Consider the following 12555-nt stretch of genomic DNA (forward strand, 5'->3'; position numbering starts at 1 on the left):
AAACATTAGCTCAAAGGCAAAATCTAGTATGATAAACCTATCGCTGAAATACTTTAGCAAGTGCTGTGGCTCTGAGCACACATTTTGAGGGAAGAAACCAGATATTGGGGAACCTTGGAACAACAGCAAGGAAATTGCTAGTGGGAACAAGACGAAGATTTATCACTTTTTACGATCCTATCAACTGTTTCCGATTATGTAAAATTCCTTCCTGTATGATTATTTGCCATGAAGTGATGTATGATCAACTTGTTAACTTTAGAAAATAAAAATGCTGATGAACTGCAGTGATTTTACAGATTAACAATAATTTGAATCAAATCATCAATGGAGGAGGACGCCCCGTAGGACGAGGGGTATGTCCTTTCACTCCAAAACACGGCTTCACCTCATTGGTTGAAGGTGAGTCTCCTAGCAATTGATGCTCATATTCGTTCGTTGATCAGGGACCCACTTACTAAGTGTGTGTGCTTGACTTCCAATGACAGGAGAAAAATTCTACTCAGCTGCCCCTGTATTTGAGAATGGAAATGTAAATCTTCGAAGGTATATGGAACAGAGTCCATCATGGTTACTTTCTGTTGATGAGTGGCTGAATGGTAAGCATAAACACAATTGCCTTTCATCAATCTTTTTGATGTCTTGACCCACATACATCATTCCCACGATCACTGCTATAAAGTTGTGTCCGTTAACCCATCTTCTGACTGGGTCCCTCTTGGAAACAGTGAAATTAGTTTCAGCAACACCGCCAATGTGAGGAGCATTTGTAATAAGGTGGAAGAATTGACTGCGTAGACAGTTGTTACTGAATGTGATGTAATTGGGATTACATCTGGAGCCCTGGCTCCACGGTAACAAAGGATGGAAATTCAATGTCCAGGGTTATTCAATATTCAGGAAACATAGATGGAGGTGGGGTAGCATTGCCAGTTAAGGAGAAGATTAATACAATAGTAATGGAAGACATTAGCCTGGATGATGTGAAGTCTGTATGGGTGGAGCTGCAGAACACCAAAAAGTAAAAACGTTAGTGGGAGTTTTGTACAGACCACCAAACTGAGTTCTGAGGTTGGGGATTGCATCACACAGGAAATTAGACATGTGTGCAGTAAGGGTACAGCAGTTATTATGGGTGACTTCAATCTGCGTATTGATTAGACTAACCAAACTGATAGTTGTGAGAAGGAGGAGGATTTCCTGAAATGTATGAGGCTTGGTTTCCTTGACCATATGTCAAAGAACCAACTCGTGAACAAGGCCATTCTAGACTGGAGATTATGTAATGAGAGAGGATTAATTCGCAAACGTGTGGTGAGAGATCCTTTGGGGGAAGACTGACCATAATATGGTAGAATTCTTCATTAAGATTGAGAATGATACAGTTAAATCTGAAACTAGGGTTGCGAACTGAAAGAAGGCTAATTTTGATGGTATGAGGCATGCATTGGCTAAGATAAGGATACTTAAGGGATTGATGGTAGATAGACAATGGCAGACACTTAAAGAACACATAGATGAATGTCAACAGTTATATATCCCTGTCTGGCACATGAGTAAAACGGGGAAGGCGGCTCATCCATGGCTAACAAAAGAAATCACGAACAGCGTTCAAGCCAAAGAGGAGATACATAAATTGGTCAGAAAAAGCAGCAAGCCTGAGAAGGGGTGGGATTTAAAATTCAGCAGAGGAGGACAAAGGGTTTAATTTGGAAAGAGTAAATAGAATAGAAGCTTAAGCTTGTGGAAAACATAAAAACTGACTGCAAAAGTCTCCATAGATATGTGAAAAGAAAAATGACTGGTGTGACAAATGTAGGACCCTTACAGCTAGAATCATAATAGACAAGAAAGAGATGGCAGACAAGTTGACCAAATAGTTTGGACTTGTCTTCACAAAAGGAGGACACAAATAGCCTTCTAGAAATGCTATGGTACAGAGGGTCAAGCATGAGGAGGAACTGTAGAAAACCCTTATTAGTCGGAAACTCTTGAAGAGAGTTCCAATGAACTTGACTGTAACCACAGGAATGACAATTTTTTAAAAAGGAGGGAGAGAAAATAGGGAATTGTAGGTCAATTGGACTGACATCATTGGTGGGGAAAATGCTGGAGTGAATTATTAAGGAAGTAATAACTGACCAGTTTCAGCCCAGATCAGCATGGATTCACTGAAGGGAAATCATGCTTGACAAATCTTCTTGAATTTTTTGAGCATGTGACCAATAGAGTGGACAAGAGTGAATCAGTAGATGTTGTGTATCTAGACTTCCAAAAGGCTTTTGACAAGGTTCCATACAAGAGATTAGTAAGGAAGACTAAAGCTCATAGTATCAGAGTTAATGCATTGAGGTTTACAGAGAACTGGTTGGCAGACTGGAAGCAGAGAAGGGGGATGTCGATGAGGAAGGAAGACACGAATGAAGTACAAGAGACCCCAGGGGAAGTACCGATCGTAAACAGGTTGACTCTCTTGGAAACTGTCGAGACAGATGACACTGCCAGTCTAAGAGGTGGACCGATCTGCGAGTCAAAAGTTGGCGTAGAGGCAGAGCCGAGGAGTCAGAGATCACGCAGAGCTGTGGTAAAAAGGGACTCCATAGTGAGAGGGACTGAAAGGGGTTTCTCCAGCAACAGGCGGGATTTGAGGATGGTGTGTTGCCTTCCTGGTGCCAGGATCCAGGACGTCACTGATAGAGTGCAGAGAATCCTCGAGGGGAAAGGTGAAGAGCCAGAGGTGGTGGTGCATGTCGGCACTAATGACATCGGGAAGAAAAGGAGGAGCATTCTACAGCGGGACTCCAGAGAAATCGGAAGGCGGCTGAAAAGCAGGACTTCCAGGGTGGGTATCTCTGGTTTGCCTCCAGTTCCTCGGGCTGGAGAGGGCAGGAACAGGGAGATAATGGACTTGAACATGCGGCTGAGGAACTGGTGCCGGAAGCAAGGATTTAAATTCTTGGATCACTGGGGTATGTTTTGGGGTAAGAATAAATTGTACAAGAGGGATGGGTTGCATCTTAACTGGTGGGGGACCAGCTTTCTGACAGGCAGGTTTGCCATTTGTAACACAGGTGTGTTTAAACTAAGTAGTGGGGGGGAGGGGCCAAACTGGAAATTTAAGAATGAAGTTAAAGGGAAAGTGAGAATAAGAGAAGGTAAGAACAGAATCAACAGAGCAGAAAACTCAAGAAGGGATCGTACAGTATGGCCAAGTGAAATAGGAATTGATAGGAAGGGTGAGGGGAGTAACAAATTAAAAATATTATATATGAATGCACGAAGCATAAGAAATAAGGTGGATGAGCTTGCAGCTTAGTTGGAAATTGGCAAGTATGATGTTGTGGGGATAACTGACACATGGCTTCAAGTGGACAGGGCTTGGGAAATGAATATTCTAGGCTATACGTGCTATCGGAAGGACAGACTGATGGGCAGAGGGGGTGGGGTGGCCCTGTTGGTGAGGAATGATATTCAGCCCCTTGCGAGGGGGGACATAGAATCAGGAGATGTAGTGTCAGAATGGATACAGCTGAGAAGTTCTAAGGGTAGAAAGACCCTAATGGGAGTTATCTACAGGCCCCCAAACAATAGTCAGGATGTAGGGTGCAAGTTGAATCAAGAGTTGAAATTGGCCTGTCACAAAGGTATCACTACAGTTGTTATGGGAGATTTCAACATGCGGGTAGACTGGGAGAATCAGGATGGCACTGGACCCCAAGGAAGGGAGTTTGTGGAGTGCCTCTGAGATGGATTCTTAGAACAGCTTGTACTGGAGCCTACCAGGGAGGAGGCAATTCTGGATCTGGTGTTGTGCAAGAACCGGATTTGTTCAGGGACCTCAAAGTAGAGAAGCCATTAGGAGGTTTTGACCATAATATGATAAGTTTTAATCTGCAGTTTGAGAGGGAGAAGGGAGAATCGGATGTGTCAGTATTGCAGTTGAATAAAGGGAACTATGGAGCTATGAGGGAGGAGCTGGCCAAAGTTCAATGGTTCAATACCCGAGCAGGGATGGCAGTGGAACAACAATGGCAGGTATTTCTGGATATAATGCAGAAGGTGCAGGATCAGTTCATACCAAAGAGGAAGAAAGATCCTAAGGGGAGGCAGGGGCGGCTTTGGCTGACGAGGGAAGTTAAGGACTGTATAAAGATAAAAGAGAAGAAGTATAACATAGTAAAGATGAGTGGGAAGCCGGAGGACTCGGAAGCTTTTAAAGAGCAACAGCGGATAACTAAAAAGGCAATACACAGAGAAAAAATGAGCTATGAAGGAAAACTGGCCAAAAATATAAAGGAGGATAGTAAAAGCTTTTTTAGGTATGTGAAAAGAAAAAAAATGGTTAAGACTAAAATTGGGCCCTTGAAGTCAGAAACGGGTGAATTTATTATGGGGAACAAGGAAATGGCAGAAGAGTTGAATAGGTACTTTGGATCTGTCTTCATTAGGGAAGACACAAGCAATCTCCCAGATGTAATAGTGGCTGAAGGACCTAGGGTAATGGACGAACTGAAGGGAATTTATATTAGGCAGGAAATGGTGTTGGATAGACTGTTAGGTCTGAAGGCAGATAAGTCCCTGAGACCTGATGATTTGCATCCCAGGATACTTAAGGAGGTGGCTCTAGAAATCGTGGACGCATTGGTAATCATTTTCCAATATTCTATAGATTTAGGATCAGCTCCTGTGTATTGACGAGTGGCTAATGTTGTCCACTTTTCAAGAAAGGAGGGAGAGAGAAAACAGGAAATTATGGACCGGTTAGCCTGGCGTCAGTGGTGGGAAAGATGCTGGAGTCAATTATAAAAGATGAAATTACGACTCATTTGGATAGCAGTAACAGGATAGGTCAGAGTCAGCATGGATTTACAAAGGGGAAATCGTGTTTGACTAATCTTCTGGAATTTTTTGAGGATCGAACATAGAACATAGAACAACACAGTGCAGAACAGGCCCTTTGGCCCTCGATGTTGCGCTGACCTTTGAACTAAGCTAAGCCCCTTCCCCTACACTATCCCAGATGTATCTATGAAGAAGGACAAGGGAGAACCAGTGGATGTAGTGTACCTGGACTTTCAGAAATCCTTTGATAAAGCCCCACGTAGGAGATTGGTGAGCAAAATTTGGGCACATGGTATTGGGGGCAAAATACTGACTTGGATTGAAAATTGGCTGGCTGACAGGAAGCAAAGAGTAGTGATAAACGGGTCCATTTCAGAATGGCAGGCAGTGACCCGTGCGGTACCACAAGGTTCGGTGCTGGGACCGCAGCTGTTTACAATATACATTAATGATATAGAGGAAGGCATTAAAAGTAATATTAGCAAATTTGCTGATGACACAAAGCTGGGTGGCAGTGTGAAATGTGAGGAGGATGTTATGAGAATACAGGATGACTTGGACAGGCTAGGTGAGTGGAAGGACGCATGGCAGATGCAGTTTAATGTGGATAAATGTGTGGTTATCCACTTTGGTGGCAAGAACAGGAAGGCAAATTACTGTCTAAATGGAGTCAAGTTAGGTAAAGGGGAAGTACAACGAGATCTAGGTGTTCTTGTACATCAGTCAATGAACGCAAGCATGCAGGTACCGCAGGCAGTGAAGAAAGGTAATGGCATCCTGGCCTTTATAACAAAAGGAATTGAGTATAGGAGCAAAGAGGTCCTTCTGCAGCTGTACAGGGCCCTGGTGAAACCGCACCTGGAGTATTGTGTGCAGTTTTGGTCTCCAAATTTGAGAAAGGACATTCTTGCTATTGAGGGAGTGCAGTGGAGGTTCACAAGGTCAATTCCCAGAATGGCGGGACTATCACATGTTGAAAGATTGGAGCGACTGGGCTAGTATACACTTGAGTTTAGAAGGATGAGAAGGGATCTGATTGAGACGTATAAGATTATTAAGGGATTGGACACTGTGGAGGCAGGAAGCATGTTTCCGCTGATGGGTGAGTCCAGAACCAGAGGACACAGTTTAAAAATAAGGGGTAGGCCATTTAGAACAGAGTTGAGGAAAAACTTCTTCACCCAGAGAGTGGTGGATATATGGAATGCTCTGCCCTAGAAAGCAGTGGACGCCAACTCTCTGGATACTTTCAAGAAAGAGATGGATAGAGCTCTTAAAGGTGGTGGAATCAAGGGTTATGAGGATAAGGCAGGAACAGGATACTGATTGTGGATGATCAGCCATGAATGGTGGTGCTGGCTCGAGGGGCCGAATGGCCTACTCCAGCACCTATTGTCTGTTGTCTATTGGAATAAATGTGCCCTTTTAAGAGTAACGGACAGTGTCTAGTGGGGTACCACAGGATTCAATGCTGGGATCCCAGCTGTTCACAATGTACATTAACAATTTGGATGAAGGAAGTGAATGCAATATCCTCAAAAGTGCAGACAACACTAAACTAGCTGGCAGTGTATGCTGTGAGGTGGATGGAAAGAGGCTGCAGAGTGACTTGGACAGGCTGGTTGAGTGGGCACATACTTGGCAAATGCAATACAATATGGATAAATATGAGGAGATCCACTTTAGTGGCAAACATAGGCATGTAGATTATTATCTGAATGAAAGGAAAAGGTGAGATTTGACAAAAACTCTGTGTTATTGCGAAACAGTTGCTGAAGGTTGGCGTGCAGTGAGGAAAGCTAATGCCATCTGGCCTTCATAGAGGATAGGAGTAGGGATGTCTTGGTGCAGTTATACAGGGCCTTGGTGAGGCCGCACCTTGGGTATTGTATGCAGTTTTGGTCTGCTGGTCTGAGGAAGAACATGCTTGCTATTGAGTGTGGGGGAGGCGATGGCCTCGTGGTATTATTGTTAATCCAGAGACCCAGATAACGTTCTGGGGACCCAGGTTTGAATCCCGCCATGGCTGTTGGTGGAATTTGAATTCAAAAAATATCTGGGATAAAGAATCTAATGATGACCAATTCATTGTCAATTGTCGGAAAAACCCATCTGGTTCACTAATACCCTTTAGGGATGGAAACTGCTATCCTTACCTGGCCTGGCCTACGTGTGACTCCAGACCTGCGGCAATGTGGTTGACTCTTAACGGCTCTCTGGGCAATAAATGCTGGCCTAGCCAGTGACGGTCTCATCCTATGAATGAATACAAAAAGAAGAGTGAATCCAGCGAACGTTCACTGGACTGTTTCCTGGGGTGGCAGGACTGGTATACAAAGAGATACTGGATTGACTTGGCTAATATTCACTACAATTTAGAAGAATGATAGGGGACCTCATAGAAACATATAAAATCCTGATGGGACTGAAACAGGCTAGATGCCAGGTGACCTCATTATTCCGCTTTGACAGCATAAACTTAGACTTGATGAGGCCCAGTTTGAGGCTCCAATGTCCTGACCAATGTCCAAACGGAAAGGAGGTGAGACCATTTTTGTGCCATCCCTGATGCATGTCTAAAGCAGGCAGCACGCTCATAACACATGGAGGGAAGGGTCTTAAGGTTAATTTCTTATCCTTGCATAGGATTGGACCAGGCACTGTCAGACTTCTTTGGGCGATCTGGGAAGGCCAAGAGTGACAGGTGGGCGTCCCTGATTTGCATGCCGCATGATGACACCCTCCTTCTCTGGTTACAGACCCCTCTACAATGGTGAACCTTTACCAGGGCACTGACCAGAGCAACCAAGCAGACACTTTCCCATTCTACTTATGACTGATTTATTGGCCACAATAACAACAGGAAGTGTTGGTAAAACTCAACAGGTTTTGCAGCATCTGCAGTGAGAAAAACAGACTTAACATTTTGAGTGTGGTATGATTTCTCTTCGGAATTGAAAGGGCCTGGAAAAGTGATGGGGGTTTTATGCTGTAGAAAAAGTAAAGGGGGAGGAAAAAGTGGAATGGATGGGAAAGTGTCCAGAGCAGAGGGGAATTTGAATTCTAATGCTAGTAGAGGAGTGAAGCAGATAAGAATCAATGTTAGATAACAAGGTATAGAGCTGGATGAACACAGCAGGCCACGCAGCATCAGAAGAGCAGGAAAGCTGACGTTTCAGACTTAGGCCCTTCTTCAGAAGCTAAATTTGCACAGTTATTCTAGAGGCTCCACAGTGATTGTTCAGCTTGTGATACTAAGGGAATCCTGAGAATATGTTTTACATTTTGGAACCGGAAGGCTAAGAATCAATGCTGTCTTGTTGACCAATTATTAATAACCAATGTTGGCATTTTTGTGGATAAACATTGAGCCACAATTATGTGTGTCAGCTTTATGTGCTATACAGTGATTGACGCAACATCATATTTTTTTGAGGAACCCAACAAAATAACAAATAAAGACATCAATCTGCAATGAGGGACAACAACTGAACCTCGCTCGTATGTAAAATGAGGAAGCAGTGAGTCACTTGTACTGAGAAGTACATTTTTGGCTTTCCTGTGTTGCAAACTGTGAACTAATTCAATCGCAAAAAGACCCATAGTCAAAAACCTCAAGTAATGTGATGCTGATACCAGTGTCTTAGCAATGTGGGCCGGAGGGATAGACACAAGACAGTTTCCCACAGGAAATCTTGTGCAATGATTTTCATTTTGGATGTGACAGAAAGTCACAGTGAACACTTAGTAATTGCACCAATTTGGCCAGGGTGGATTAGCACAGACTCATCAGGGAAAAAGTGTTAAACGTCATCACAAGAATATGGGAAGTGTTAAATAATGCAGATATAAAGGGGGAGTTTGAAACATTTAAATTGTATGGAATGTAAACAGGACTCCCTGCTTTTCACTATACAAGTCACTGCAACACCCCCACCCTCACTCCTCAGATTTGAGCATACAGTCTAGGCTGGCACTATAGTGCATTACTGAGAGCACTGTACTGTCAAAAGTGCCAACTTTTGGCTGACGTCTTCAACTTGTTTGTATCCGTTTGTACTTTGTGAGATTGCTACATTTCACCACAAGATGTTTCAGTGCATGAAACATTTATTTGTGCCTCGTGTGATGAAACCCCTTTCCCAAACGCCTGATCGTTACTTCTCTGTGAAGTGTAATATCCGGAACACACCAGTTCCAGAATAGGTGGACGGCACCATTATATTCTTCCATATGATAGAGACAGGGCGAACTCATCATTCAGAAGAGTTCAGGAGTCACTGAAAAGCAGTTCCAGCATCAGACTAAATTGGAGACAGAGACAGGGGCAGACTACACATTAGGAATGTTAGATGCTAAGAATGTTACGAGTCTATGTAAAGAATGATGATTTTCTCTGGTCACTAAATAAAGGTAATTGACCCGTAAAGAGACCACGACATAATGTTATGATTTTGCCTGGAATAACAACATAATATTGGTGATCTGGTCTGTGATAATAACATTATGAAAACAGGTGAGATTTTTGAGAAGTCACCTTAATCAGAACAAGATCCACTGAGGAGCAGATCACAGGTCAGAGCTGGTTTTAGTCTGGGAGGGAGAGACAGAGGAGTTGACTTGATGTTGGTCAGAAATGGTTGAAGCTGAAGCTTGCTTCCTTCAGGCTGCTGGTCGCACAGACATTTACAAGCATCAGAATAAAGGCCCCATGCAGCAAGGGGTCTGCTATCAGCAATCTCCATGCAGTTAGGACGAGGAAAGCAATGGCCTCATGGTATTATTTCTGGACTGTTAATCCAGAGACCCAGATAACGTTCCAGGGACCCAGTTCAAATGCCACCGCAGCAGATGGTGGAATTTGAATTCAATAAAATAACTGGAATTCAGAATCTAATGATGACCATGAATTTATTGTCGATTATTGCGAAAATCTCATCCGGCTTACTAATGTTGTGTTTGGGACGGTGCTGCTCAGAAATCCTTAGGAACCATCTTGACTGCATTCACCATTTGCAGTGCTCTGTGGGGTGTTTGACCACAGTTTGATTTTGAACCCATTGTCATCCTGTGTTATAATTGGATGCTAGACTATAAATTGTACGTATAGTTTTATATATCAAACTTCATCTACTTGAAACGAAATTGAATTTTTGGCCCTACCCAGATTTTAATAAACACTTTCTCAAATGATAATGGATGTAAATGACACATGACATGTTGTTTCTCCCCTATGTCTTGGTGAATATTTATCTCTCCATCAACATCACAAAACACAATTTGACCGTTTATCCCTTTGCCATGTGTGGGTGCTCATGCTGACTGAATTGTCTATTGTGTCTCCAATATTACAACAGTCATCAAACTTCTAACAGTGGCCATGAGGTAAACACTGAGAGAACTGCTGATGCTGTAAATCAGGAACAAAAACAGAATTTGCTGGAAAAGCTAAGCAGTCTGGCAGAATCTGTGAGGAAAAATTCAGAGTTAACGTTTCAGGTCCTGTTCTGAGGAAGGGTCACCAGACCCAAAATGTCTGATTTTTTTGCTCCAGAGATGCTGCCAGACCTGCTGAACTTTTGCAGCAACTTCTGTTAATGGCTATAAGGTGCTTTCTGAGGTGACAAATGGTGCTACAGAAATGCAAGCCTTTCTTTTAGAACCTCTCAACGCAGACTCCAGTCATCTTTAGTTTCTCATGTCTCGAGTTCCCAATTTAAGATGTATTCCCCTTGAACTGTTCCAGGCTGTGCCCTTGACTGTTCATATTGTGATATTAATCCGTAATCCAGGTTCCTCCCTTCTCCCCGCTGTTTAGATCCCAGTTTTGTGGGAATGTCACCAACGGGCGACCGTGTTTTGATGTTCTTCCAGGAAAGGAATTTGGTAGAAAACCTGGACATTGACCCCTGGATATCACGGATTGCTTGTGTGTGTAAGGTGGGTGAGTCCAACAGATGGAGTGACTGGTTTTTATTTTACGCTGGGTGTTTCATGTGTAGATTCTAATCTCCCCTACAACTTGTTGTTACATTTACATGAGAGACAGGTGTTCAGCATAGTTCCTGGCTGTTATCAGTGTTCTACGGAGCCCCTTTAGAGTCCTGTTGGACTGTCCCATCCCAATAATGGGCAAAGTGTTCACCTTCCTGACCTGATGGATTACTGAAGTTTCGGATTGGAACTTATAAGGGAAAACTCCTCCATTTCACCACGTTTGCAGCAAGTGGATGATCCACTTTATTTATCGCAATGTCATGTATAAATACATTTAACGATCATTCCCCAATGTGTCTCAATCTACCTGCTTTGGAGTGAAACCATCTTGGCTAAATCCTAGGGCAGTTGCCGTAGCAATGTGGAAGCAGGTGTAGATCCTTCAGCCCTTCAATCATGCTTCTATTCAATAAGGTCATGGCTGATCTGTCTGTTGTTTTGTCTATTGTTCTTGTCTGTCCCCATGACCCTTGACTGCCTTGTCTATCAGCCATCAAACCAATTCATTAAGCAATAAACAAAATTATCTTAACACGGCCTTGAATAAATTCAATGACCTGCACACTCCATGATCTTCTCGAGAAGAGAAGCCCCCAGAATGGAATCTGTTTGATATCTCCACATCTCCATCTTTAATGGAAAACCTCTTATTCTTAAACGGTGTCCTCTTGTAATTGTCTCCCCCACAAGAGGAAACATCTTCCTTGATTCCACCTGAAAAAATTCCCTCAGGATCTTATATTTTCCTATAATATCGACTCTCATTGTTCTCAAACCCAGTGGCTGGAGGCCCATTATGCTGAACATTTCTTCATAAAATAAGCCCTTCAGCCCATGAATGAGTTGAGTGAACCTTCTTTGAACTGCTTCTCAAGCAAATCTATAATTATTCAAATAAAGACACCAAAGTTGTATACAGTAGTCCAGAAACGGTCTCCCCAAGGGCTGGATGGCTGCAATAACTTGTCTCTCCTATTTTATGCCATTCCTTTTCCAAAAAAGGCCAACAGTCTATTTTCTACCTTAATCATTTGCTGCATCTGCAGATTAACAGTTTTGTGATTCATGGACCAGGACACCCAGATCCCTCTGCACTCTAGAATTCTGTCAGTTTTGAAAACCAGTACTTGTAGCGACAAAGTGATAACGTTGAGCTGACCTTCTTCCATTCCAATCCAAGTCTCAATCTGATTCTGAGCAGGAAATCCAATTAATATTCCCTCCTTTAACCCACAGGTGACAAGATGCTCGAAACAGCCCGTATCATGCCGGTTATCTCAGAGCTCGGCCATTGGGACCATACATTCTGTTCACTCTGTGGTAGATTATAAATATTGGTAGATTATAAATCTACTCCAGCTCTCATTCTGGGTTTGCTGTGCATGTGAAAGAATACTTCAGGCTCTGATCTCTTTCCTCCACAGGATGACAGAGGTGGCCCGCGATTCCACCTGCAAAGTAAGTGGGCAACCTTTCTGAAGGCTCGCTTACTGTGTAACATTCCATCTGAAAGCGTCCATTTCAACAGGATTCAAGACGTCTTTGTTACTCAGAGCAAAGACCGAATTTATGCAATTTTTAAGAGTAACTGGTAAGTTGCCAAGAAAAAAACCCAATGTGCTCTGTTATTAATTCTATTCCGATTGTCCTTACACACATACACGGACACGCGCCTTCATTCTGCCAGGATATTAATAACTGCCTCACTTTTCCGAA

The 12555-nt window shown here is 43.0% G+C and overlaps 1 protein-coding gene across 1 annotated transcript in view; it reads left to right on the top strand.

The window, feature by feature from the left end:
- LOC125446746 (semaphorin-7A) overlaps nt 1–12555 on the top strand; it is a 39577-nt gene that overhangs the window by 13978 nt on the left and 13044 nt on the right. Inside the window, exons 5-8 of the mRNA XM_059640167.1 lie at nt 300–402; nt 489–599; nt 10661–10782; nt 12264–12430. Of these exons, the coding sequence (XP_059496150.1) occupies nt 300–402; nt 489–599; nt 10661–10782; nt 12264–12430 (503 nt within the window). The remainder of the gene's footprint in view (nt 1–299; nt 403–488; nt 600–10660; nt 10783–12263; nt 12431–12555) is intronic.

Source organism: Stegostoma tigrinum, chromosome 36, assembly GCF_030684315.1.
Source record: "Stegostoma tigrinum isolate sSteTig4 chromosome 36, sSteTig4.hap1, whole genome shotgun sequence".
NCBI classification, from domain to species: Eukaryota; Metazoa; Chordata; class Chondrichthyes; order Orectolobiformes; family Stegostomatidae; genus Stegostoma; species Stegostoma tigrinum.